Here is a 27,958-nt window from a genome sequence, read left to right on the forward strand (position 1 = left end):
GCACCGTGACATGTCCAGCATCTGCGTACCCCAAAGCTGGCCTCTCCCCGAGCGCAGGCTTCCTGCCTTGTCTTCTGTTCTCCTTTATCAAGTAGAAGTCTTCATCTAAAACACAAAACCCCAAACACGATTTGAGGGACTATTTTCTCAACTTTCCCTGGATGGTATATAACTTGTACCAGTCTGGTTAAAGAAGTTAATTAATTTCATACTGTGGATGCCTTAGGGCTTAGCTCTCTTGGACCTGGTGGGCAGGGCTGGCTGATGGGCTGGATGTTCTGTTGAGCCTCAAGCCATACTTCCAACTGCCTCCTGGGCATCTCTGTCCAGTTCTTTATCATCTCATATTAATCACATCATCACAAAACTACAAAAATTGACTTCCGAACCTGTCTTTCCAGAACTGAGATGCAGCTTTCCGTTTGCACACGTCTTGTCGCTGATAGTCTTCTTTTCATCATTTCTCAGTAGATCTCTGTCCTGTCCCTCCCTCCTGCTCCTCACCAGGGCAGGCCTCGGGCTCCCCTTTCATCTGGGCAGCAGTGAGCATCCAGTACCCTGCCTCTCTGTCCCTGGGCGGGCAGCCTCGCACGCAGCTGACTGGTGTTCCTTTTCTCCTGCCGTGAAGTCCTCTGCTCTCAGAGACCTCCCGCCTTACCAGGCATGTTCTTTCAGCTGCCACATTCACATCGAAGCTTACCTGTTCGCCTTCCCAGGCAGCCCACTCCAGCCACGTTGGCTTACTCACTGCTTTCTCAAGTTCAGATTTTTGTTTCTAACAGTCTGTGCCTTGTCAAGCCTTCATTATTAGAAACAAAAGACCCTTCACATACATGCATATCTGCCGTTCCTAAGCACCCCCAGGTGGAAGGGCATGGACTGGGAGGTGAATAGATGTGGGTTGGAATTCTCAGCCCCTTACTTCTCCATGCATGACCTTTGGCAGATTAAATGCATAGCAGTCCAGTGAAGTAGGTGTTGTTAGGATTTAGTGATAGCCTGTGTAGGCTTTACTCCCAGTAAATATTAATGCCCTATCCACTCTTGTACCAGTAATTGTCTCTATAGGTAATTTGGCAGTTCATCATGTCCTGCTTGGTGGTGCCTATTCTGCTCTTGCCTTTGGTGGTTAATTCTTAATTCTGAAAATGTTAGTGCCGTTTCTATAAATGGACTGAAAGCGCAGGCCTTGCCCTTATACATCAGGGCCTTAACAAGGATTATTTCTTCATCAGGCATACAAGCATTTGAGAAGGATATGTTATGTTTTTGTGTGTGAGTAGAAATACATAATTTTGAAAGCCAAGCCTTTTCTGCATAAACATGGTTAGCAAAGCTGAGACATGGACAGTCTGAGTGAGAAGAGGGTCAAACTTATGAGCCCTGGGACCCTACCACTTAGGAGGAGATGGTAGGAGAAGAGCTACCATGAAGGAGATGGGGAAGGAGGACAAGAGGGTGCCGTGGGATGGAAGAAGATAAGCAAGCCGTTGGTGATGGCCTGCCAACAAAAGGCCTTGGAGGAATGCCTGAAACCACCATCACTTCTGAAACTCTCATAAGAAACTGAGTATTTATTCAATAAATATGTACTAGATGCTTATCATGTGCCTCTTAACATCCTAGGCACTGTGAATTCGGTGGTGAGCGAAGTGAAGACCCCTGCCTCCATGCCATCTATATTCTGGCTGGGGGGGACAAGAGACGAATTTTATTAAAAAGAAAAGACTTTATAGATTACATGTCTCATGATAGTGATTGTTATAAAGACAAAATTAAGCATGCATCTGAGAATCTCCATATAGGCGGTTTTGGTAAGTAGGGCATATCGGTAGTGGTTTTATCATTCTAAACTGAGCGTTCTTCACATTAGGTAAATGAGTCGAATGGAGTGGAGGGTCCAGATCACCAAAGTGAATGCGGTCTGTGTGCGCATGCGCAAGTTGGTGGCGGGGGGACATGTTTGCGACACACCGCAGTGCCAGGCCAGAGCAGATGAGCGCGAGCCCTCTGAAGTTCTAGGAGGGCCTCTGTCACCCAGCGGTTTTTTGAAGCCCCCTGATGTTCAAGTCGAGCTGGGCATGGGGCTTCCATACATCAACTGGCAGGGGGAGCTCAGTGTCTGCTCCTCAGACAGACTGGACTTGCTGAATGTCAACGTTCTTCATTTTGCTTCTCCATAAATATATATTTTTTCCAGCTCAGCAGACTTCCCCCAAATACAGTAACTGCGTTTCGACTTTTTTGCCTTTAACTAAGCTTATTTATGAGATATTGTTCCTCACACAGTAGAGATGCTTCAGGGTTCCTAAGAATATTTTTTATTTAAGTGGTTCTCAGATTTCTTTTCATCATAGGGTAAGGAGCCTCCCCCCATGAAAATGTCTTTAAGTTTTCAGAAATAATAGCAGTAATGCCAGAATTCAAGGAGTATAAGAAGAATGCAAAATGAAAAGTGAGCTTACTCACAGTTGTCGATAACATATAGGTGTGCTTCCTTCTAAATATCTTTGTACGTATATACACTTATGGATATATAAACAGTCTTCTCCTGCATTCTGATCGTTTTATTAGCTAAAAGTATAATTACTTTTAGGATTAATGGTGCACAGTTATGCAGTTGTTAACAAAACATGCCCATGGCTTAATGTTTGTGTAACTGAACCTTTAAATGCAACCCGTCCTCCACCGAATAGAACATTAAAGATGAAAGAAGTGAATGAACAGTGTGGATGTTGCAGAGCTAAACAAGACTATAAACTGTGGTTCTCTGAGGGAGCATCTCAAGGCCACCTACCTAGCTGTATATCAGCTGTACGTTTGTGAAGATGACTCAGGTTGGCTGTCCTTTTGTGATGTTGAGGGGCATGGAATCCAAATGGTCTCTTGTAAATCAGAAGAATACCTTCCAAGCTCAAGTAGGAGGATTTGATGAAACTCGGTGGGAAGTCAGATTCTCTTACATTGAATGGAAACGTCCTAGAACGTGATTCTGTGTATATCTCTATACATTTTTATAAAACTATTTTTTTCTTACAGTGTCTTTCTGTGTCAGTGTATATACCCAATACTTCAAGCTAGTGCTTCTCAAACTTTAATGTTCATACGAATCCCTTGATTTAGCAGATCTGGGGGACCTGAGACTGCATTTCACACTTGCCCCCAGGTGATGCTGAGGCTGATGCCACAGATACTGCAGTGATGACTTGTGGTGATCATTTACCAACAGATTCCCTGTTGTTGGACGTTGTAGATGTTTCAGTGGAGCTTATACTTTATTCTTTGCTATTATAATTTCTGTTAACTTTCAGGGTTTTGTTTTTTGTTTTTTGTTTTTTTAAAGATTTTCTTTATTTGACAGAGAGACACAGTGAGAGAGAGAGCGCAAGCAGGGGGGAGTGGGAGAGAGAGAAGCAGGCTTCCCGCTGAGCAGGGAGCCCGATGCGGGGCTCGATCCCAGAACCCTGGGATCACGACCTGAGCTGAAGACAGACGCCCAACGACTGAGCCACCCAGGCGCCCCTTAACTTTCAGTTTTTATCTTAGGTATTTTGGGGAAAATAACATTTTTGGAGGATGCTTACCTTGTTTGAAGACAGGTTACAGGCATGCAACGCACATTCCACTCAATGCGAGAGGTTTCCTAAGGACCTGCTGTGTGCCAGGCCCTGTCCTAGGTGTTGGGGATACAAAGATGAACAAAATTCTGGCCCTGCAGCTCTTCCTCCAGGTGCTTGCAGAATGTTAGAGGAGACCTAAAATATACACAGACAACATCAGCTCATTGCAATCAACAAAGATGGGGAAGTGTCCGGGGATGGCCATGGTGTTGAAAAATTATCTTCACAGAGGAGAGGGTTTAAGGATGAAAAGTGGTTTACCAGGCAGATTGTTGGGGTTCACATTGGAATTCCATCATGTGCAAAGGCACTGAGGTAACAATCTGGCACATCTGGGCTTCTAACAGTACTTTTGTGTGGCCAGAGTGTGACAGGTTTGTCACCTGGGGTCATAAAACCTGAGATGAGCTGGAAATCATTAAACAGGATACTTTTTTTTTTTAGAAAGATGGCTTTGAGGAGACAGAATCAAGACAGGGAGTCCAGGGACTTGATCACTGGAGGAATGTCAATAGGCATGAGAAGTTCAGGAAGGTATGATCGAGAGACCCTGGAGATTGACCGGGGCTGGGAATGAAAGTTAGAAGCCTGAGTTGGAAACCTCTGTCACAGAGGTTTTCACCTTGGATGGCTGAATGGATGGCACAGCTTCCAAATAATGTAAGGAATAGAGGAAAGTGCCAGGTTCTGCTTCGTAATGTTGTCTGAGATGAAGATAGCAGGCAGGTTGTCGGGTGCATAGTCTGAGCTTAGGTGAGAGGTCCGCACAGAGAGAGGGGCTTGGGGGGGTCTCTCCCTTGAGGCAGTGAGTGAAAGGCAGATGGTGAAGCCTTGCGGTGAGTATTTGTGGGACGAGAAGATTGTGCTGGTGGTGGAGACCAGGACCCTGGAGTCATAAGATGTGCGTGTGGGAGTTTAAGGGAAGGTTCAAGAGGTTTTAGAGGAAATGTGGTTGCAAGGTATCCCAGGCATGGTGTGCAGACGGAGTGAAGGAAGGTAGACAGGCTGGGAGCGGCTCAGCCATCACAGGGAGCAGGGACGGTGAGAGGCCAGTGAACCCTGAGCATTTAAAAGTTCTGCAGGTTGAGAAAGGGGGTGGGGGAGAGAGAGGATACTGGCCAGGACCTGACCGTGGGGGAGTGTGTGAGGGGCTTCAGGAGGATGTTGCTTCTCCAGAGACACCCGGAAGGGAAATGGGATGGACGGAAGAAAGGACTACTCCATGATAAGGCTAGAGTCAAACCTGTGTCTGGAAGTGAGGGTGACCAAAAGACACAAGAGCCTTAAAGCCCCAACAGATGAATCCTGTCAGATGAGACTGGGCGCCTGTAAGTTCCCTTTTTCTGTGGTAATAGTAGTGACAACCAGCAGGTGCGTAGTGCTTGTGATGTGCACCCACTTTCCCTACGTGAATCCGATGGGGTAGGTAATATGACCACCCCCATTTTACAGATGAGCGAACTGAGCTTGCAGGAGTTATAGTGACTTGCCCAAAGCTTCCCCACTGGTAGGGGGAGGAGCTGAGCCCAGGTGTCAGGCTGTAGATTCTGTGTTCTTCTACTCCCTCTCCTGAGATCCTCTCCAGTGTGATTAGAAAAAAAACCAAAACAGCTATTTTTGTTTTTAAGCATTTGAATGGATTGTATTGTATGGCAGTGATAGTGAGAAGAGGAAGGATTTCAGGATGGTAGACTCTGTCACCCCCAGAGCCCCTCCTTTCCTTGAACAATTCTACTTTCCTGAAAGTGGCAGGAGAGCATCATCTGATATACCAGTCAGTGCCCAGCAGGAAACCAGAAACCGTGGAGATGCTTCCGGCAAGGAGGGCTTTTATGCAGGGGATTGATCGCAAAGACGTCAGCAGACCTGAAGATGCCAAAGTGAGAAAGAAGTGTTAGCCAGGGGCGCCTTCGTGGCTCAGTTGGTTAAGCATCCAACTCTTGATTTCGGCTCAGGTCATGAGCTCAGGGTTGTGAGATCAAGCCCCTCGTTGGGCTCAACACTCAGCTTGGAGTCTGCTTGAGAGTCTCCCTCTCCCTCCTCCCTCCCTGCCCCTCCACCTGCTCGCTCTCTCTCTCAAATAAATAAAATAAATAAATAAATAAATAAATAAATAAATAAATAAATAAATAAAATCTATAAAAGAGGTGTAGGAGTGTTAGCCAGAGATCAGGAAGTTTCTGTCACCCTGGGCTGAGGCTTGTACTTGTCACAAAGCTGTTGGAGGTGCCATCACTTCTCTCGAGTGGAAACCGATGATGCTAGATGCCCACCGATGCTGCTGGAGTCACATGTAGTCACCCTCTCTTGCCTGTGACTGTCACCACCCCTGCCAGAGGCTGTGCTGAATCAGGGGACCGGAAAGGCTGCTGCTTTCCTCCTGTCTTCCTCCTGTCTTCTACCAGGAAGTCCCACAGTGACAGCTCAGCAGGAATCGGGCAGGCCAGTGGGGGAAAGGAGGTTCACAGGCTTCTGGCCTGCGGGGACGGCCTGCGGGGACAGCCTGCGGGACGGCCTGCGGGGTTGGCGCTGTCCAGCGCAACAGAGACAGGCAGAGGTGGAGACGGGCTCCTCTCTGACACCGCAGTCACTGTGTTTGCTGGAGGTCCGCCTCGGGGTGAATTGCATGTCATTCTGGTTGTAAAAACACAGACATCTTAGAAATGTCTGTTTTATATATGTACTGGTTACAGGGAGCGTGCTGGTTCCCACCACTTGGCTGGCCATGCGTTTAAGTAACCCCAAAGTTGCGGTGTTTGAAAACTTCCAGGTCTCAGTTGTTCTTCAGCAAGGGTTTACTGGTGAGGTCCTTGGCACTGTCTTTTTGAAACTATTCAGAAGGATACGTATCTAGGAAAATTCTTGCTACACAGTTAGAATTGGAGTGGAGGGAGAGATTGTTTCCAGTAGCAAAAACATAAACTACTTGAACGTCAATTTGGTAAAAGATTTTTTTCAAAGGAAATGACACTTTAATGGAAATAAAGTGTATAATGACATATAACTGCCTCTTGGCTGAAAGACTATAGTAAAGATATTGTTCCTTAATATATAAATTTATCATAATAGCATACTATAATAGGTGCCTAGATTAGCTGAGCTATGACTTCACTTTTTTTTTTTTTAAAGATTTTATTTATTTATTTGAGAGAGAGAGAATGAGAGAGAACACATGAGAGGGGATAGGGTCAGAGGGCAAAGCAGACTCCCTGCCGAGCAGGGAGCCCGATGCGGGACTCGATCCCGGGACTCCAGGATCATGACCTGAGCCGAAGGCAGTCGCTTAACCAACTGAGCCACCCAGGCGCCCTGTGACTTCACTTTTAATTAACAATTGCTTAAGCAAGATAGAAGTTTATTTCTCCATCTTCTGACAGCCCAGAGGCAGGCAGTCTAAGGTGGACTGGCGGCTCTGTCCTTAGGCTTGTCCGGGGACCCAGGCCCCGTCTCTGCTGTTGCTCCACCATCCCTTGGTGGTGTGCTCTCTGTGTGGTCCACAGTGGCTCCTCATGTGTCAGTATTTCAGCCAGCAGGAAAAGGGGTAAAGGTGTATGCCAATGCATACACCCTGGAAGTTGTACAAGTCACTTTTGCTCATATCCCATTGGCTAGAACTTAGTCATGAGGCCATACCTAGTTCCAAGGGAGGCTGGGAAATGTAGTCTTTATGCTGGGAGGCCACGCACCTAGCTAAAAATCCAGCGTTTTACCAAGTTGAGAGGAAGGGGGAAACTTACGCAAGGGGTAGACATACCGATTTCTACTAGAGTACCCCATAGAATATTATTTAGAAATTGAAAACTTGAGAATACAATTAATTCAAAAGAATAAATAGGCAAGTATACTCAAGAACATATAATTTTTAAAGAAAAATATCTTTTAAAATTGCCATTTTTTTCCCCTTAGTGTAACACTTTTGTTCTGTTTTTAATGTAACACTTCCTCTTTAAACTTTTTTTAATTATGGAAAACTTCAAATGTACAAAGCGTGAGAATATTGGGAATATGGTATACAGAGCCCCATGTACCCAGTGCCCAGCTTTGACACTTAATCAGTTTAAAGCTAGTGTTGCTTTATTCATTCCCCCATGTGCACTCTTATCCCCTTCCTGACTTTTTTGAAGCCAATCTCATTTCTCCTTTTTCATCTGTAAATAGTTCGTATGCACCTCTAAAAGGTAATGGCTCTTGAAAAACATCAGACTTCTTATTTGGTGATAACTGTAGTTTCATGTGCAGTTGTAAAAAATAATACAGAGAGATCCCATGTACCCCTTACTCAGTTTCCCCCACTGGCAGCATCTTGCAAAACCATAGTATACTATCACAGCTAGGATATTGATGGGGATACAGTCAAGACACAGAATATTTACATCATCACAAGGATCCAGCCACACTCAGCCCACTCCTCCATAACTCCTGACAACTGCTCATCTGTTCTCCATTTCTATAATTTTGACATTTCAAGAATGTTATATACCTGGAATCATACAACATGTAAACTTTTAGTATTGGCTCAGCATAGTTGCCTTAGATTTATTCAGGTTGTTGAGTGTATCACTAGTTCATTCTTTTTTGTTGCTGGGTAGTATTCCATACTATGGATGTGCCCCCTAAAGGCTTTTTATAAACATCACCTGCTTGACTCTCCCTCCTTTCCCTGCCCTGGCTTCTTCTTCTCTTTCACAGCAATGCCCAGTGAGTATAACTGTGTGAAACTGAGAAGCGATCGCTCAAGACCCTCTCTGCAATGGTACACCCGAGCTCAAAACAAGATGAGAAGACCCAACTTGTTGATAAAAGACATCCTAAAGTAAGTATGAGCCCTTGGGCCTTATGACCTCCCTGGCCGGGTCAGCTGTGGGGAGCTGGGAGAAGAATGCAGTAGGACCCGAAGGATGGCTCTCATACTTGGTCCAAAGGTCATATAAAGGCACACTCAAGTGCAGGTTCCATACACAGACGTCTGGGTTTATGCATCATGCTGTACTTCTTGAGAGGGCAGTGCCAGCCAGGGAGCGCCCAGGCTCTGTTCCTGAGCCTCAGTGCCTGAGAGAGCGGCTCTTAAACGTGCACAGCGCTCCCTGCCATTACGTAATGAAAGGGGGCTTTTCCCCTTAGCCATTTCAAGTTCATCTAAAAATACGGTTAATTAAAGTCCCCTACAGCTTTTGAAGAGCCTTAAATATTGAACACTAAAAGAGATGATAGGTGTGTCAGCCAGGTCACCCTTATATCCTAATAAGTGGTAGAATTGTTAAGGGAGGGACTTGGTGGTTGCATTTGGTAGCAGCCAAACCAAGTTGAAAATCACCCTTTCGGGGCGCCTGGGTGGCTCAGTCAGTTAAGTGTCTGCCTTCAGCTCAGGTCATGATTGTGGGGTCCTGGCATCAAGACCCACCTCAGAGAAGCCCTGCTTCTCCCTCCCCCTCTCCCTCTGTCCTTGCGCCCCACCCCCTGCTCGTGCTCTCTCTTGTTCTCTCTCTCAAATAAATAAAATCTTTAAAAAAAGAGAAAGAAACAAACAAAAAAATCACCCTTTTGAAAATACCCCTAATTTAGGGGGTGTAGAAAGAGGAAAGTAGAAAAAGGAAATGTACATTATTATTTTCCATCTCCTTTTGTCATCAACCAATATTTACTGAGGCCTGACATGCCCAGCACTGTGTGGGATGCCGGCCCATGGCAGTGAACGAGGTCGACCTGGGCCCACGCTGCGCACAATGTGGGCACGACAGACTCACGACCGGGCATTCCAGTGCAGTGTCCTCAGTGCTGGAGGTACCGGGCCTGCTTTTAACATACTGTTCGTCCTTCCTTCCTTCCTTCCTTCCTTCCTTCCTTCCTTCCTTGTTTGTTCATAATCAAGATAAGGGAATTATATGCACCAAATGTAATGCCTTTTTGGGGGGCTGGGGAGAAGGATAAGTAATACTATATTCACAAGATTTAAAATTCAGAAGATATTAAAAGTACTCAGTAAAATATCCTCTCTTTCCTGCCCCCCACTTAAAGGTAACCAGTATTACCAGTCTTGTGTACATAAGAAATTGTGTGTGTGTGTGTGTGTGTGTGTGTGTTACTAACCCCCTGCTTTTACACAGATGGTAACATCCTATTCGCTTAACATTGTACTCCATCCCAGGGGAAAATTAGGATGCTTGTTCAGGTTTTCATGGGAGAGCCTACTGAAAGAAGAATCAAGAAGTCTTGAAAACACTTCCTAGCAATACTTTCTTGCATCATCCTTAAATATTAAGAAATAATGTAGGGGCGCCTGGGTGGCTCAGATGGTTAAGCGTCTGCCTTCGGCTCAGGTCATGATCCCAGGGTCCTGGGATCGAGCCCCACATCGGGCTTCCTGCTCAGCGGGGAGCCTGCTTCTCCCTCTCCCTCTGCCTCTCTCCCTGCTCATGCTCTCTCTCTCTCTCTCTCTCTGTACCTCTGTGTCTCAAATGAATAAATAAAAAAATCTTTAAAAAAAAAAAAAAAAGAAAGAATTTAGCATCTATTGTGTATAGTATATTGTGCTAGATGCTGTGTTTTTTAAACTGTCCCTTCCTTTAGAAAAGGGATCATTTTCCCATTAAGGTTATTCCTTAACTCTTTTTTCAGTAACACAAATTATTTAAAACAATGGTTCCTAAACTTAGGTTTAAACTTTTTTTTTTTTTTTACTTTTAGTTTATCAGTATCACTTAGCTTATTAAAAATGAGGTTTCTGGGGGTACTTGGGTGGCTCAGTCGGTTGGGCGTCTTGTAAAGTCCAGTGGTCTGCATTGTGATTCATATTTTATTAGGGTGCCTTTGCAGAAAAATGTTTTCTCTGTATTCACTTAGAACAAAGATAGTCGTAAATGACTAATTTTTCTTGTCAGGAAAGTAAGAAATGGTGCCTTAAGTCAGCCACGAAGGTCCCCTTAAAGGCTGTACTTTCATGTCACCTGGCAGGCAAACTCAAGCTGGGGTAGGTTTTCCCTTATTTCACATGATTTCTCTTGATTATCACATAACTGCATCATTATACCTAATTGATTTTTTTTCCAGGTGCACATTGCTTGTGTTTGGAGTGTGGATCCTTTATATTCTCAAGTTAAATTATACTACTGAAGAATGTGACATGAAAAAAATGCATTATGTGGACCCGGACCGTGTAAAGGTTAGATATGCCATTGGTGTGGTTTAAATTAAAGTATTTCCAAGTTTATACTTAAACAGAAATATCATCTCTAAAGGGTTATAAACGAGTCCTCAGGAAAGTTATAAACAGAAGGAAAACACTCCATCTTAGGCGCTCCAAAATCAGAGACAGCCCCTCCCCCCCCAGCAAAACAAATAACCAACCCACCCGCCCCACAGTATTCTTCGTCCACGTACTGAAGTCGTTTGGGGGGGGTGAGTTGCATTTGACCCACTCTAGGCACCTGCCGTGGGGCGGGCTTGCTGTGCTGTTAATGGCACACACGTCCTTAGAACAGGGGCAAGTTCTTTTGGTGTCACGTCATTCTTACTTTCCATTTTAACGATTTCACACTGTATTTCAAGCTTTTTCCTTTCAGTTTGTATTTATTTTTCTAAATCAACTGACCTGTTAAATGCTCATTTCACGGGTTATGTGAGTGGTTAGATGATCCAGTAACGTTCCGTCCTGGATGAAAGAAGAGATGATTTGAAGTCAGGTAGCATGGCCATAATGGTGACCAACATGTGTGGGCGCGTTATCATCACGACGGGGCGATAGCCCAGTATTCTGACCGATGAATGCTGGGAGGTTAAGCTGCTTGCCCAAGTCCACATCTAGTTTAGTTAACCAGTTTAGTTAATCTAGCTTAGTGTATACCGTGTAACTATTCTAAAAGTGCTTCAGCACTGTAAACGCATTTAACCCTCGTAGTTGGAACTGTCATTACCTCACAGCTGAGGCGACGGAAGGACGGGGAGATTAGGCGGCCTATATGAGGTCACCTTCACTAGTCCGCGGTGGAGCCGGGGCTTGGACTCAGCAGCGCGGTCTCGAGTCCGAGCCCCTGCTGCCTGCTCTCTGCCCGGGTAGGGGAGGGCCGCAGAAGGAGCCAGGAGTTATAGGTAGGCTGATGCAGAGAGGAGGAACCTTAAATTTCTGACCTAGATTCAAGTCTAAAGGCCACTTAGTCAAAGACGAGACCTTGGGCAGTTTCTTAATTGTTTTGAGTCCCAGTTTTCTCAGCGCTGAAATGCAGACAACACCATCTGTGTGACAGGGCGGCCCTCAGAGTTGAATAAGATAACGTGCACGGAGCTCCTTTGCTAGTCGTTTGTAGTCATGCGTTTTTTTCCCTCAGTCTCTACGTCCTGCGAAGCAGCCTCTCACCTGTGCTGAGGGACAGGCAGGCGAAGAGAGTGTAAAGAACGAATGCGCAGCGTGGCCCCTGCAGATCCGTCGCGTCTCCCAGAGCCTGCCTCCCCGTGCGGGGCCGTCCCCGGAGGCTGGCTGCCGCTCTCCGCTCTCCGTTCCGCCAGCGCCAGCCCCTCCGTGCTGGTGGAGCAGGACGTGTCCCATGCCTCTGCTCGGGCCTCCCGCCTTCCTCCCCGGCTGGCCTTGCAGACGTCCCAACAGCCCTGAACTCCTGCCTTTGCTTCTTCGCCGTGCTTGTCCGCCTTCTCTTTGCGGCCTCTTTCTCCTGCCCACTTAGTTAGTCACGCTACAGACCGTCTGACTGACTGCAAAGATAATCACTCTCAAGACCGGGTTAATTGAGGAGAGACAGGAGCTCTGTCCAACCCGCCATTTCACAAGCCCAAGATGGAGAAGATGGGCTGTAGTAACACCAGGGGTAAAATCAGCTTTGCAGCTTTTGGGCCTGGCCAGCGCCGTCTGCATCGGCCTGTGTTGTGGCTGCCTTCAGCTGCTCCCCATAAGCGACATTAATAGCCCAGGGATGGTCTGCTCATCCCTGCAGAGCTCAGACAGGTGCTCTGATCATTACGGCTATTACTCTGGAAGGTTCCCCAAGGAGTCCCAGTGACTTCTGAGGATGACCAGAGAAGAGACTCAAGACCGTGTCCCCGAGGAACCTTGGAAGGGATGGGAACGTTTGCGTAGCCGGCAGGACAGACGGCCTGGTGCAGGGCACGTGGCAGCTGCGGGCCTCCGGGAGGGGCAGCTCCGCCCGGGTGGCCTTGGTGACAGACGTGCGGATCCAGGAAAGGCAGCCCAGCTGAAAGGAGAAGGAGGTGATGGTCCCAGGCATCAGAAGATGGGATTAATGGGCCGCCCTTGTGGCGTATCTCTGGAGCTCTTGAAGCAAAGCCAGGGTAACTGGTCCTGTAGATAGAATTTAGGCATCAGACAGTCGGTGGCGCAAGGGCTTTTCTGATCCCTTCCAGCCCTGAAAGTGTGGTTGTCTGTAATTTTATCAGTACCGGGCTGGAAAGGATAGGCTCGTTTCTTCCCTGCTCTCAGTGCTGGTCCCCAACTCAGTGCCTTCGACGCTGCACCTCAACCGTACTTTGAAACTCCATTTGATACAGTAATTTACCTAAGTGTTTTGTTGTCTCATCTAAAATAGAAGTTATTTGAAAACAAGGATGGTGTTTATAAAAATAGACAGTTTCTGGGATTCCGGGAACAGGAATGATGCTCCAGTTCCTCTGCTCCCACCCGTTGCCCCAGTTTCATGTCTCCTTACCCGCCTTTATGCGTCCAGGCATGGGCACACGAGGGCACACACCCACTATGGCGGTAGTATATTTCCAAAAATTGAATCCGGTACGGTGCATCCTGGTTTCAAACTCTGATTTGTTCCCATTACCTTTAGAATATCCAGACTTCTGAGTCTGGCCTGTAGGGCTCTTTGTGCCTTGGTTCCTGCCAGGCTCTTCCGCCTCCTTTTGCGGCCCAGCACTGCCGGTGCCCGGCACTAAATCCCTTCACAACCCCTCGGTCGAGCTTCTTTCTTTCTGCCTCATTATGGTTTTGATTTGTATTCCCCTGGTAACTAATGATGAGCCTCTTTGTTTGTGTGCTCATTGGCCATTTGTATGTCTTCTAAGGAGAAATGTCTATTCAAGTTCTTTGTCCATTTTTTTATACGATTATTTGTCTTTATATTACGGAGTTGTAAGAGTTCTCTACATATTCTGGCTACCAGTCCCTTAATCAGATATATGGCTTGCGAGTATTTTCTCCCATTTTGTGGATTGTCTTATCACTTTCTTGATGGTGTCATTTTCAGCACAAAAGTTTCTTTTTTTTTTTTAAGCACAAAATTTTCTAATTTTGGTGAAGTCCAGTTTATCTCTTTTTCCTTTTTGTTCCTTGTGCTTTTGATGTCAGATATCTAAGAAATCATTGCCTGAGCCTATGTTTTCTTCTGAGAGTTTTATAGTTTTAGCTCTTAAATGTAGGTCTTTAATTTATTTTGAGTTAGTTTTTGTATATGGTGGGAGGTTGGGGTCCAACCTTTTTCTTTAGAACGTGGATATCCAGTTTTCCTGGCACCATTTGTTGAAAAGACTTTCCCCTGTGTTTGCTGTGTTCTTTCTAACTTCACTGCCTGGAGCCCTTCCCTCCCTTGGCCTCTCTGCTCCTAATTTTTACATCAACTCTCAGCTCAGGAGTTACCTTTTCTAAGAAGCTTTCTCTGACCATCCTACTCTGTCTTCTAGAAGCGCCTTCATACTTTAATCCTAACACTTACACTGCAATGTTTTAACTGTCTTTCCCACTTGTCCTTTAAGCAAGCCCTTGGGAGATGGGGTTGTGTGCTAACATTCTGTGTTAATGAATATGTACTTAGGTATATTCAACTCCAGAGGGAGGGGAGATATTACTGAACCATGGTGTGGTGTCTCATCTCTGAACTCCAATTGAATAGAAAATCCACAATTAAATAACAGGCAATTCTTTGAGTATTTTCTGTAATGTACATTAAGTTTAATATCCCTTCAAGGAATAGGTCAGATAGTTTCTGTTCAACTCTCCTCATATCCACCAGTGGATAGTAGACAGGAAAAAAAAAGAATCTCGCCATCCCCTTTCCCCTAAACCATGAAATAGGAGTCCTCCATTTAGGCTGATGGCGCCAGTTTCTAAACCTAAGTTCACCGTGGGACCAATAACAGTCTCTCAGGGCTGCCAGTGCCCTGCCCTGATTGGCTGCAGTGAGGATTCCTGACCAGTCCCTGACAAGGGGGATGGGAGTATCTGATGGGCAAGGTCAGCCTCCCAGGCCCCACTGCCTGCCTGGAGAAGGGCTATTAGCTTCCTGCACAAAACTACGGTTCCCTAAGGAGTGGGGAAATGGAGACCCAGTAGGCAGCCCACAGTGACTGCCACATCAACCCAGTTCTAAAAGATGTCTAAAAGATCATTATTTTTTCCAGTTACAAAAATAAGTCCAAAACTTCAGATAATACAGAAATGAATAAAGTAGAAAGTCTCTTGTAGTTTCTAGAGAAAGAAGAAAAAATCAGGGAGTAGTGATATAAGTCAAACGTGTTTGTGAAAGCCTTGGTCAGTTCAGAAATTAATAAAGTAGAAAGTGAAAGCCTGCTGTAACCACGGTGGAATTAGGGGTGCTTTTTATCTTTTCACTTGAGACTTCTTTTATAGCTTTTTCACATTGTTGACACTGTCAGAATGCCCCACTTTTCACAGTGGTCCTGACAGGTTGTCCTGCTTCATTCCAGGCCGAGGGAGCAGTGTGTGCAGAAAGCTTTGCTCTCCAGGGCTTTGCAAATTAGACGTACAGCAAGAGCTGGATATCACTGAGGATTGGGGTGGGGAACAGCAGGATAGAAGACTGAAAATGAGCCAGGACCAAAGAGGGAAAGGCCTTGAATGCCATACTCACCAGGTCCCAAATTTGATATCTGGTCATGTTTCATTAAAGCAAAATCAGAAACCCTCTCTCAAGTCCCCAGAGTAGAGGAAACGGCCACAGAAGCTGGCCGGTGTGGTCCTGGTGTTCTCAATGGCTGTGAGGTGGTATGAGCTCTCTACAAAGAAGACCCTGTCTCCAGGCTGTTGGTGGAGATTGGTCTTTACCACCAAGAGCGTGTAGACAGATCTGAATTGTTGCGGATGTAGGTTAGCCGAAGATGGCCTCAAAGCCATGAGGCCCCATTAGCTCTGCTGAGGATATTCAGCAGCTTGCCGTGTTAGAGGGACCCTGCTGACCCTGTGGGAGTCTGAGCATTGTCTGGTTGTGCTGGACCCGGCCTGTGTTAATACAGCAGCAGAAGTGTGGCCGTGGTGGTTGTGGATTTTGTCTTTTCTATTTAAAGATGCCCCCCTAATTTGCCATTTCTTTAAAAAGACTAACAGTGGTCTCTGCCAGGATCTAGACACTTTGAAAGCGCATTTCAGATGTGAAATTGCATTTAAAAGATGTTTGAGGAGAGACGAGGGCACATTCCTGTCAGTTTAGGTTTGGGCCACATGGTTGCAACAGTTTGAACTAGGCCCTCTCTCTTCTCAGAGAGCTAAAAACCACATACCACCCAGGGGACTGCATTTTATGCTGTGTAGTTAATTATGGCCAAATTTACTTCCCTCTGACTCTGCAGATCTACACTCACGTAGCCAAGGTAAGCATAGTGACCTGGGCTGAGTTTTTAGTCCAGGCGCCTACACCTCTAGACTGGTTCTTTCCTGTCCTCAGCGCCGGCCCTTTGCCCCAGACCATCCTCGAATGTAAGAGATGAGGGAACTGAAGCTTTGACCGAGGGCTGGATGCTTCAGTCAAGGCTACACTGCTGGTTAATAGATCTGGAACTGGGTCTAGCGTCCAGGTCTTCTGATTGTTTTTTCCTAACCGTTTACCATGGCAAAGTATACGCATCGTAAGATTTGCTCCTCCTAAGCATACGGTTTGATAGCATCCTGTGTTTACACAGTTACACCCCCATCACCCCAGTCCAATTTTAGAACGTTCCATCCTTCACCCAAGTGAGTTCCCTCACCCGTTGTAGTCTGTCCCCCTCCCTCAGCCACCAGTTCCCAGCCGCCCCTGACTGCTTGAGTGTTACTGTGGTGTTCTTTCTGTGACTTGGTTATTCAGATTTTGCCCCGCTGGTAGCCAGGGGAAGGTTCTAGACGGCTAACTTGAACGTGAGTTCAGGGTGGCAGTAGCTTTGCCCGCGGTCGCTGTTCTGTGATGGTATCCAGTCTTCACACGTCTCGGGCACAGTGCAGAATGCGGGGGGCAGCAGAACGGCCCCGTGAGGAGGAGAGCAGTAGTGGCCTTTCACAGACCTAACTCATGCCCTCCGTTCACGTGGCCTGTGGCTGAGTCAGGCGCCCACCCCGGTTTGCTTAGCTCCAGCCCCCAAACTCTGCCTCAGCCTCAGTGCTGTGCCCTGTCCCAGATTTAAAGAAGGAAAAGAGAATGTTGCCTTTTACGAAGAATTATGCCATTTACTTACATTTCTGAGAAGTACTGTCGTAGAAGTTATGCAGTAGAAACAAAAGTGGAGACTTTGCCGAGGAGAATTACTTAGATTTTTTTAAACACCCTTCGGTGAATTGTCACATGGTGGTTTCCCGTGGCAAATGGCCACCTCACTGACAATTGGAACTACCAGCTGTCTGTTTATTCTTCGTTGTGGGCAGCCAGAAAGCTCAGCCTGGAAGGCTTGTAAAAACCGAAGCCCTCGTTTCCATGCCTTGGTTTGAGAGAAGTGGGAGTTCCTGTATCTTTGCGAGAGTCTCCGGTTCTCTGCTCCCCCGTGGCCCTCACCCTGGATGGATGCCACCCAGACCCCTCCGCGTCCTTCCTCTCCGGCCTGCTTCGGCTTCCAGGGTTGGAGCTTTCTGCAGCAGGGGGAAGCAGACGGTCACAGTCCTTTCTTTGTCACGGCTCCGCGAGGCTAGCTTCTCCTCCCCAGGCTTTCCAGGCATGGAGGAGGCAGGAGAGAGGCTGGACCAGCTTCTGGTTAGAAGAAACGCTCCCCAGGGCTTTCTCAGGGCTTGTTACACGTCTCTACATGAGGTGAAACAGAAGGAGAAAAGGAATTACCGTCGCCGTAGACGGTTCCAGTGGTGTTTCAAACACTCGTTCCCCCGGATTGATGTATTGCACCCCGCTGTGAGTGAGTCACGGTCAGAGGGTGATTACTAAGCCTTGTGCTGCTCCCAGCCTAGAAAATTAAGTTTGAAGCCTGAAATGGAGCTCTTTGCCAGAATGGAAATGGAATGAAATTTCCCTCCTTCCAAATGAAACTTCTAAAGAGGAAATTTGGCAGCCCAGGATAGCTGAGCCCAGGTTTCTGGCTTGATCACCTACTTCTCTTTCCAGTCATGCGTCGATCCCGAAGCTGCTCTGGGTTCCTCCAGGCACTTCTCAGACGTTCATTTCTGTCCTAGGAGATCTGCAACACCAGATGCTTGACATGTCGTTCTATAGCAAAAGATTCAACCTCTTGTTCTGTAAGACTTGCTGTTCATAACCTTCAGGCCTCAGGTCTGGAGACAGACGTGTGTGGTGTGGGTGGCCCGTCTGCTCACCCTGCCCCCGTCATTGAGTCTCTACGGGCTGCGGAGTGACGTGGGCTTGGCAGGCCTTCCGTTCTGGTGCTGCTCAGGGTCACGACTGGTCCTTGCGTGGCTTTCTCACTGACTGCTCACAAAGATACCGGTTCGTATTTAAACTCTTGTTCTCTCTGGTGGTGTTTGTGTGCTGCTCTGTGTAGACAGAGGCTGTGGTTTTAGGCATTCGGGAAGTCACCAGACTGGATTAGCGCCAGCTCAGCCCTCTAACTGGTTATGCCCCCTTGAGCCCACGGAGTGAAGAGACTAACGGCCATATTTTAAAGTGTGGGAGATTTGGTGACGGGAGACTGAGACCGTGACTGCGTATGGTGTCTGCAGCCTCATCTGTGCTCAGAGAGTATCGGTTCCCCTTTTCAGAAACGGGGCCACATCCTCAAGATGCAGACAGTGTGCTTTTACCAGCTACTAATAACTCTTTGAAGCTGTAACTTCAAAACGGAGGAGCAGGGGGCCTTCTGCTGTAATAAGATAGGTGTTTTCCTACAAAAATATTCGTTATTCAAAAACCAGACCACAAAAATAATAGAACTTTGAGGAAAAACATAGTTGGGGCATACATTTAAAATAACATGTCACAATAGTAATTCTCATTATAGTATAGACCTGGTTTAAAAGACACATTCTGTCCTAAAATTAAATATCCCAGGAACTCTGGGACTTCATACACATATACACGCATGCATGGGTACGCGCGTGTGTGTGAAGATAGCCTGGTGGGAGGAGGGGAAGGGCAGGGCCAGCGCTGCTGAATGTGGAGATAAGGACCGAAAGCACAACGATGAGGGAGAACTGCCAGCCAAGCGGTTGTGAGGCCGCGTCGGGCCAGGCTGAGCCAGGAGGAGCCGGGGGCCAGTGGGCCTTTGGACCCTGTCCCTCCGAGGGGTGCTGCATTCAGCTGGGTCACTGTACTTGGCCTTCAGCGGTAGTTCCTTGTGGAGGCAAAGCATCAATGTGCAGGGAAAATCGTATACAAAACCAAGGCCGCTTCTATGTTGACATGACATTGTGCCCTGATTACATTTAGAGTAACTTGCATTCCAGACTCCATGAAGCTCATTGCCCAACTGATAAATCAGCCTGTTTCTCATCCTGCTAGATAAGAACCTGAAATACGAAATTTTATTAAATTATGGTAAAAAAAAAAAGCAAAACACATAAAACTTATCCTCTCAACTGTATTTTAATGTACAGTTTGGCCCTGTTAAGTGTATTCACATTGCTGTGAAACAGATTTCTAGTACTTTTACATATTGCAGAACCGAAACTCTGGACCCATTAAACAGCATCTCCCCACTTGCCCCTCCCCTCCACCCCCCCAGTCCCTGACAACCACCATTCTACTTTCTGTTTCTGTGAACATAAGTGCAGTCAGACAGTCCTTTTGTGACTGGCTTATTTCCACTTAGTACAGTGTTCTCAGGTTCATCCATGTGGTAGCATGTGACGGGTTTTATACAATGTGAGATACTTCAATGTATCTCACCCCAAATTTATTTGGAGAAGAAGCTTAGGCTAGGGGTAGGAGGTGGGGGTACAAAGACATACTTTCCTTGTATAATGAAGTAAATATTCTTGTGGAGTTTATTTCCCTGTCCTGTGATTCTCCCAGGTTATTTCTTTACGTTTCTGAGCATCAGTTAACTCTAAAAAAGCAGACGTTTTATGCTGAAAGACAGGACTCAACAGGGAGCTCTATCAGACATCACAGGACACAGTGTCATCTGTAAGAGGATATTTCTAATGCCTGAGAGTTTCTCCAACTCAGCTTGGTGTGATTTCATTCCAGAGAGCTCAGAAATACGCTCAGCAAGTCTTGCAAAAGGAGTGCCGGCCCAAGTTTGCGAAGAAGTCGATGGCGCGGTTGTTTGAACACAGGTACAGCCCGGACTTGCCACCTTTCGTGAAGGAGGCCCCCAAAGTGAATGAAGCCGAGTACAAGTATGATCCTCCTTTCGGATTCCGGCAGTTCTCCAGTCAAGTCCAGACCCTCTTGGAAATACTGCCTGAGCATGACCTGCCTGAACACTTGAGAGCCAAGAGCTGTAGGCGTTGTGTGGTTATTGGAAGTGGCGGAATACTCCACGGACTAGTGCTGGGCCATACCCTGAACCAGTTCGATGTTGTGATAAGGTACATGGGTTCACCTCCAGAGTTTACCTCACTGCTGTTGGTCCTCGTCGCACCAGCAACAGTGAGGGACGCGGGGAGCGCCTTAAGTCCCTGCCTGCAGGGGGCTTACTGCTTGAGACGTTGAAACAAAAACATGAAATGATTGGATGCCCCAAACTGCCACACTGACCCTAATTTGGCAGAACCTTTGAAGAGGAGGTGAGGTTTGGAAGGCTGGGTAGATTCAGGAGGAAGTCTGAGCTAGGCAGGACCAAGAGGCGCACGCGGTGTGGGGGGGTGGGGGGTGAGTTGGTGGGATGCCTGGCTTCCGGGAGCAGGGCTGGGTGTGGGTGCGCCCCGCGAGGCCGGGCCGGCGGAGATCTAGGACGCACGCAGCCTGTACTCCACTCATCCTAGATTCTTTTTGGTTTCACGGGCTAAAAATTGTTTTCCTTATAAAAGCAAAATATGCTCATTCTTGAAGATTAAAAAAATACAGAAAAATGTAAGGAAGAAAATAACCCCTCAGAGCCCAGATAACCAACCGCTATTAATTTGTTGTGTTTTTTCCACTTTTGTTCTATACACATACTAACCAGTGCATTTATATTCTTATCAAGTGTTTTGCTTTTTTAACATAATATTATAAACAGTTTCTGAGGCCATTAAATATTTTTTGGAAAATTAACTCTTCCAAGTGCTTAGTAGTCCTTTAAATGAGAGTATCATAAGTGATTTAACTGTTCTACTGTTGCTGGATATTTTGAATTTTTCAGTTTCTTTGTTATTGTGAAAATGCCTTGCATATCTCATACTTATGTCTTTATCTCTGATTATTTCCTTGGAAATAATTCTAAGAATCCTTAGAATTGTTGGCTTGAAGATATTCCATTGTTTTTAAGGCTCTTGAGGCATTTTAATAAATTCTCCCTATCAGAAGGAAGTGCAGAACCAGGAGTACAGTGCATGCTGGGTCTTCCATCACATTTGTTCAGCAGGAGTGTGTGAGTTTGACCGAAGGCAGGAGAGGCTAGAGCCGGGGACTGGGTTTCGAGGTTGTGGTCAGTGCATGCAGTGTGTGGGCCTGGTGTGAGGCGGAGAAAGTGGAAATGGAGACTAGTGTGTTTCCAAGAGGTATATTGAGAAAGTAAATTACAGGACTTTCTGACAGCCTGACAGTTAACATCAGGGAACACCAGGATTTCTAGTTTGGGGGTCTCAGACGTTAGTGGAACTGCTGTCAGAAATGGGAGTAGTTGGGGAAAATCTCAGGTTAGTGAGGGAGGATGACAAGATCCATTTCAGATACTTTGAGCCTAAACGTGGTGTGTTCACATAATGCCTTTGTCCCCGGTCGCTGTGATCTCAAGCAAGTTTCCTAACTGTCCTGTGCCTCCGTTTCCTCATCTTGAGGCAGTCACAGTACACATAGTCTAGGCTTACCGTGAAGACAAAATGAGTTCACAGATGTAAAGCACTGAGAACTTAGTGTAAATTGCTCGATAAATGTTAGCACCTCTTTTTGGGAAATGTGTAGGAAGGTGGGGGCTCAGGAGGAGGGGGCAGGGGGCGTAAGGGGTTTGTAGGAAAGAACCAGATTTTTGTAAAAGCCAGGAGATAGAAGAAACAGGTAAGAGCCTAGTCTAAAGGTAAAAGGGGTGCCGTAGGCCCCAGTGGCCAGAAAGCAGGCATGGTGTGAGGTGAAGGAGTAGGAGTGGGGTTGGGCTATGAGGACTGTAAAGGTTGGGGTGAAGGAGGCTGTAACCACTGCCTTTCACTGGATGCTTTCCATGTGCCGGACACTGTGTCACGTGCTTTGGAGGTTCCCCTTCCTCCGTGAAGCCATCTCTGTTAGTGTCACCAGTGAAGCTGTTGAGGCCCTAGAGGGCCCAGGGTCCAGGCCAGATGGCAGCAGTCCAAATGCAGGCGGAGGCTTTCCGAGTCTAAGCCCTGGGCCCGTGCGAGCAGCTGAAAGATGTGTGCGCGGGCAGACGGGGCCCCGTGCCCATCTAACGGTGCGTGACTGATGCGGGAAGAGGAGCGGAGAGAAACCAGGGGTGCCCCTGGTGCGCACCCTGGGCCCGAGGAGAGGTGCGGTGGGAGGGAAGGGGGGCCTTGCCGAACAGTGGCATTGGGCGCTTCAGGCAGGAGGCAGGCAGCGAGATCTCGGGTGTGGAGCCCTGCCCTATTATTGCAGGAGTGTCAGGAGCACGCTCTGGAGGCACACACACGAGTGTGTCTTTCCCCAGTGTCAGCTTTATTCAATCACGAAGCAAAGTAAATCACGATTAGAAAGTAGGTTCAGAAAAAGAAAGTAGGTTCAGGATTGGGGCGCCTGGGTGGCTCAGATGGTTAAGCGTCTGCCTTCGGCTCAGGTCATGATCCCAGGGTCCTGGGATCGAGCCCCACATCGGGCTCCTGGCTCAGCAGGGAGCCGGCTTCTCCTTCTCCCTCTGCCTCTCTCCCTGCTCATGCTCTCTCTCTCTGTATCTCTGTGTCTCAAATGAATAAATAAAATCTTTAAAAAAAAAAAGAAAGTAGGTTCAGGATTCCAGACTCGATGATAATTCACATGTGGTTAAACTTGGCTTCTTACACAGCACACAAAGCAGGGGAGAAGACGAACCACACAACAAACAAGCTAACAGAAGGGTGCAGGAAGTGAACGAACCAAACGCGAAGTCAGTCTGTGGGGTGCAGTTGAGATAAAGCCTCGGTCTGGTCCGGGTCAGCTCTCGGCACTTCCTGCTTCTGATGTTCCAGCAGCCAAGGCTCTCGGTTCTGCTCGGAGATCATTCGGGCAGAGCCTTCCCCGGCAGTTGCCTTTTTCAAGTGGTCAGACGTAGAGGGGTCAGGTCTGAGGAGTCTAACAGTTTGCTGCCAAAATCCTTCCCCTTTTAAAGGGATTTTATTGGTCTCGGACCCCCACAGACCTCCTCTGGTTCTGCTTGTTATCAGTTCTGGGGGTTCAGCTGACGCTGGTCTCTCCTAGCTGCAGTACCTTACCTGCTTGCGTCATTGCTTGACTCAGGCCCCTGCTTGACAGGAGAGATTCCATTTTGCTCACTACAAGGAGAGTGGGGCTGGGAGAGTGGGGAAGGGGCTGTAAGGTGGCCTAATGCCCAGTGGTGGCCCGCAGATCACCAGACTGGGGAGCATGGACTTCATGCATGGCCACTGGGAGGCCACCGAGTGCTGGGGACAGAGGAATGGTGGCTTAGCCTGATGATGAGGGAGGATATCAGTTAAGAAGCTTTTGGGGGGTAACTTTTAGGTTTGAAACAATTCCAAATTTAACAGAAAAGTTGCAAGAATAGTACAAAGAACCGCGCATTCACCCTTGCCCCAGATTCTCCAACTTTATTACATTGCTTTATGATTTTCTCTTTATATATACTATTATTCTTTTCTGAACCCTTTGATAGTTAGTTGCAAATATCAAGCCCCTTTACCCTTAAATAAGTCAGTGTGCATTTCCCAAGAACAAGGAGACTGTATTCTAGAACTGTAGAACCACAGAACACTGTGCAGAACCAGGAAATGAACACTGAGAAAATACAGGCCCTATCTAGTCCTTATCCAGATTTCACCAACAACCCTGATAATGTCCTTTATTTTAAAAAAGAAAAGAAAGGGGAAGGGGGGGGATAACTGCCTCAGGGGCATGCCTTGCATTTGGTTGTCATGTGTAATAATATCTTTTGATAATCCAGAGGTAGGTATCAGATCTAGAAGAAGTGGCAGTGGAATAGAGAAGAAAGCCGAGATACAGGTGTGATAATACAAGGGAAGAACCAAACAGACTTTGAGATTACAAAACTCTTTTAACTGGGTGAGTGGTAGTGCTTTCAGAAGAATTCTTAGAATCTGCCCCAAAACAACCACGCTGGTAAGATCTTGCCTTTGTTGATCTAACAGTTTTAAGTGTCCCAAGTCCTTGCTTTAAGGATGCACCTGGGCCCAGTGCCCTCCTTGGTCCCAACCCTGTCAATATAATTGTGGTTTGGGTCTGCCTCGCCCTGGTTTCCTTTCTGATTACCTTTCTGAAATTCTGGCAAGAACTCCTAATATCTGAGCACAGCGGGAAGCTTTCGAGGAAACATTACTGATGCCCAGAGAAAGCCCAAAATATAACGTTTGGGTTGGCTTAAAATGGTAGGACTGGATGGAATTGCTTGACATTCAGAGAGGAGGTGTGGGCGTCCCTTGGGGACTTGAGGCTGCCGGGAGGGAGGCCTTACCCCCAACCCACAGCTTCCTCCCAGCCCTATAAACATGTGTGGGACACAACGAAGGGATCTTGCATGAATTGATAAAGTAGTTGATGGTTTGCTTTGTCAATTTATCTTTGTCCTTTTTATTTAAATAGGTTAAACAGTGCACCAGTTGAGGGATATTCCGAGCATGTTGGTAATAAAACTACTATCAGGATGACTTATCCAGAGGGCGCGCCACTGTCTGACCTTGAATATTATTCCAATGACTTGTTTGTTGCTGTTTTATTTAAGAGTGTTGACTTCAACTGGCTTCAAGCAATGGTAAAAAATGAAACCCTGGTAAGCACTAGAAATTCAGCTCTCCAGTGTTCCTTCGTAAAAAGTGGAGGGGTCTCTAACTGTAATTACAGACTTGTATTTTTAAACACACACAGTGGAATGTATACAGTTGACCCCTGAACAACATGGGTTTGAACTGCATGAGTCCACTTGTACACAGATTGTTTTTGATAAATACAGTGCAGTACTCTAAAGGCATTTTCTCTTCCTTATGATTTTCTTAATAACATTTTATTTCTCTAGCTCGCTTTATTGTAAGAATACAATATATAATACATATACAAAATATGTGTTAACTGTTTATATTATCGGTAAGGCCTCTGGTCAGCAGTAGGCTATTAGTAGTTATGTTTTCGGGGAGTCAGAAGTTATCTGTGGATTTCAACTACTCGGGGAGTGGATGGTGGTGCCCCTAACCCCCACATCATTCAGGGGTCAATTGTACTTTTGTGTTGTCTTTTTTTTTTTTTTAAGATTTTATTTTTTTGACAGAGAGAGACACAGCGAGAGAGGGAACACAAGCAGGGGGAGTGGAAGAGGGAGAAGCAGGCTTCCCGCTGAGCAGGGAGCTGGATGCGGGACTCCATCCCAGAACACTGGGATTATGACCTGAGCCGAAGGCAGACGCTTAACAACTGAGCCACCCAGGCGCCCCTGTGTTGTCTTTCAAATAGCTACTGCCTTTGTAGAAACTATCAGTATTCCTTGTTGGGAATGACTTTCAGAATTTAAGATTAATTGTGATCATTACTTAATGGGAATATCAGGTTTGGGACCAAAATTGTTATTACTGATCACCTACCTTATTCACCAAGCTTGAATTTACATATCTTTTGGCTAATCCAGAAATTAGACTTACTTGGATGAATATAAACCATTATTGAGGATTTTCAAAAGAATATATATATAAAACCTCTGAGGAATATTCCCCAAGAGATTGTCTAAAAATGCTCTGCTGGGGCGCCTGGGTGGCTCAGTTGGTTAAGCGACTGCCTTCGGCTCAGGTCATGATCCTGGAGTCTCCGGATCGAGTCCTGCATCAGGCTTCCTGCTCAGCAGGGAGTCTGCTTCTCCCTCTGACCCTCCCCCCTCTCATGTGCTCTCCCTCTCTCTCATTCTCTCTCAAATAAATAAAATCTTTAAAAAAAAAATTATAAAAATGCTCTGCTGGTGGTCCCCTTGTTGGAGGAAATTCAGAGAATTCCAGAGGGGCAGATGTTGAGGAAATGGCCCTCATGAGCTCCCTTTTGTTCGTTGTAATAATTGATCATATTACTTTATGGCCCCACCCATTATGCTGAAATAAATTTCAGAGGTCAACTGTCACATTTATAGACGCACATAAAAACTAGTTGTCTGCAAAATTAATAGGATATATTAGACTTTTCACATAAGCACCATCTGATGGAGAATTTCTGTCTGCAAAGCCTGATTCTGTATAGCTTATCATGATCTGGATTTTCCACTGGGTAGAAGTTGGTCTAGTTGGAAAATGAAGCACGTAGGAAATGACTTACAGTAGGTTACCAGGAGACTTCACAGGATTAGGAACTAGAGCAAGTCAGTGGAGGGAGGATGCAGGGGGAGGGCCTGATCCGAGTGGGGCACTCACGGCACTTAATACCCTTAAATTGGGTCTGTTCACCTGGTCTTCCCCGGGGACACATGATGCCTTTTGGTCTTAAAAAGTCTTCCCCTCTCAGGAAATTCCCTGGGGAATTTCTTCCCCAAACAAACCAGAGCTGATTCTGCAGTTCCACTTCTTGTCCAGTGCCACCTTTGTACATCAGATCCTTTGGGGTTGCTCCTCTGAGCTGGGGCATTGGACTGGCATTGATCTCAGTGACTGCAGCACCCCAGCCCATTTGGGGTCATGCCCACGGCTCTGGGCTGCTTAGCAGGGGTGCATGTTCCCACCTTCTGATGGCAGGATAACTTTATTCAGTCCCCCTAATGATTGCTTGCTTTCTTCCCTTAGCCATTTTGGGTGCGGCTCTTCTTTTGGAAGCAGGTGGCGGAAAAAATCCCACTACAGCCCAAACACTTCAGGATTTTGAATCCAGTTATTATCAAAGAGACCGCCTTTGACATCCTTCAATACTCGGAGCCCCAGTCAAGGTTCTGGGGCCGAGATAAGGTATTTTTGTTGTAATTGAAAGTTAACTCTTCTTCTCCGAGTTGGAAGGGAGACCTCTGTACAAATTTCATTTAGGCTCAGCTGTATCCCCAGAAGCATCTCCCAGTGTAGAAATGTAGTCACTGATTACAGGCTCCGTGTGTGTTTGCTGTTCTGCATCTTGATTTCAGGGCTCCTCATTGTTTACTTGGCTTTTCCCCTGGTGACTCATCTCTTTAGTATAAGCCACATATTAACATTTAGGTCACTGAGATATTATTTAAGGTATTCTGACTCTGGGACTCCAGAGTGAAAGGCACTTTGGTGGTCTGGAAAGTTCTTTACATTTTTAACTCAGTTGGCCACTCAGGTCAGACTTGACATTTATCATCACTTTATAGGTGATGGTAAGTAAAGTTCTCCCCCTAGAGCAGTGCTTTTCAGTTGACCCTTGAGTCCCATCCCAAACTTTCTATTTAATTGTTCTCTGCTGTGGTCTATACACTGGGATTTTCAAAGTCCCCTGGGCGATTTTATTTTGTAGCCTAATTTGAGAACCTTTGTGCTCTCTAGAGTTCGTTCACTGCAATAGAAATTCTTTACCTGCAAAGCCTGTGCCGACACCAGGAGGGTGGTGATGCCTTTATAATCAGTTTCTTTATGAGCCAAATAGCTAAGCCTGTGTCTTTAAAGATAACTTTTTTAAAAGCAGTGGAAATCATCCTTAAACTTCTTTTTTTTTTTAAATGCGGGGCTTGAACTCATGACCCTGAGATGGAGACCTGAGCTGAGATCAAGAGTTGGATGCTAAACCACCTGAGCTACCCAGGCACCACATTCTTAAACTTTTAAGCAAAATCTCCATATATAAAGGAAAGCCAGGAATTTAGAAATGGGGGTGGGGTGCTGCTCACACTGGGGGCGTGAGATACTGCCTAGCAGGTACCTGGGGCTGGTCAGGGTCACAGTTTACAAACATTGAGTTAGACTCTTAGATATGGTCAACCAGTAACCAGTAGGCAGA

At 46.4% G+C, this 27,958-nt stretch overlaps 1 protein-coding gene and 1 long non-coding RNA gene across 3 annotated transcripts in view; both read left to right on the forward strand.

The window, feature by feature from the left end:
- ST3GAL5 (ST3 beta-galactoside alpha-2,3-sialyltransferase 5) overlaps positions 1 to 27,958 on the forward strand; it is a 49,510-nt gene that overhangs the window by 17,720 nt on the left and 3,832 nt on the right. Inside the window, exons 2-6 of one of the 2 annotated variants that reach the window (XM_021697316.2) lie at positions 8,310 to 8,433; positions 10,668 to 10,779; positions 19,940 to 20,283; positions 24,632 to 24,818; positions 26,797 to 26,955. In XM_021697316.2, the coding sequence (XP_021552991.1) occupies positions 8,310 to 8,433; positions 10,668 to 10,779; positions 19,940 to 20,283; positions 24,632 to 24,818; positions 26,797 to 26,955 (926 nt within the window). The remainder of the gene's footprint in view (positions 1 to 8,309; positions 8,434 to 10,667; positions 10,780 to 19,939; positions 20,284 to 24,631; positions 24,819 to 26,796; positions 26,956 to 27,958) is intronic. The other variant, XM_044919137.1, reaches the window with a different exon arrangement.
- LOC123326042 lies at positions 22,353 to 22,890 on the forward strand. Its single transcript, XR_006540832.1, has 2 exons — positions 22,353 to 22,561; positions 22,804 to 22,890. It is a non-coding gene; the product is annotated as an uncharacterized LOC123326042 (long non-coding RNA).

Source organism: Neomonachus schauinslandi, chromosome 10 (genome assembly GCF_002201575.2).
Source record: "Neomonachus schauinslandi chromosome 10, ASM220157v2, whole genome shotgun sequence".
Taxonomy (NCBI): Eukaryota; Metazoa; Chordata; class Mammalia; order Carnivora; family Phocidae; genus Neomonachus; species Neomonachus schauinslandi.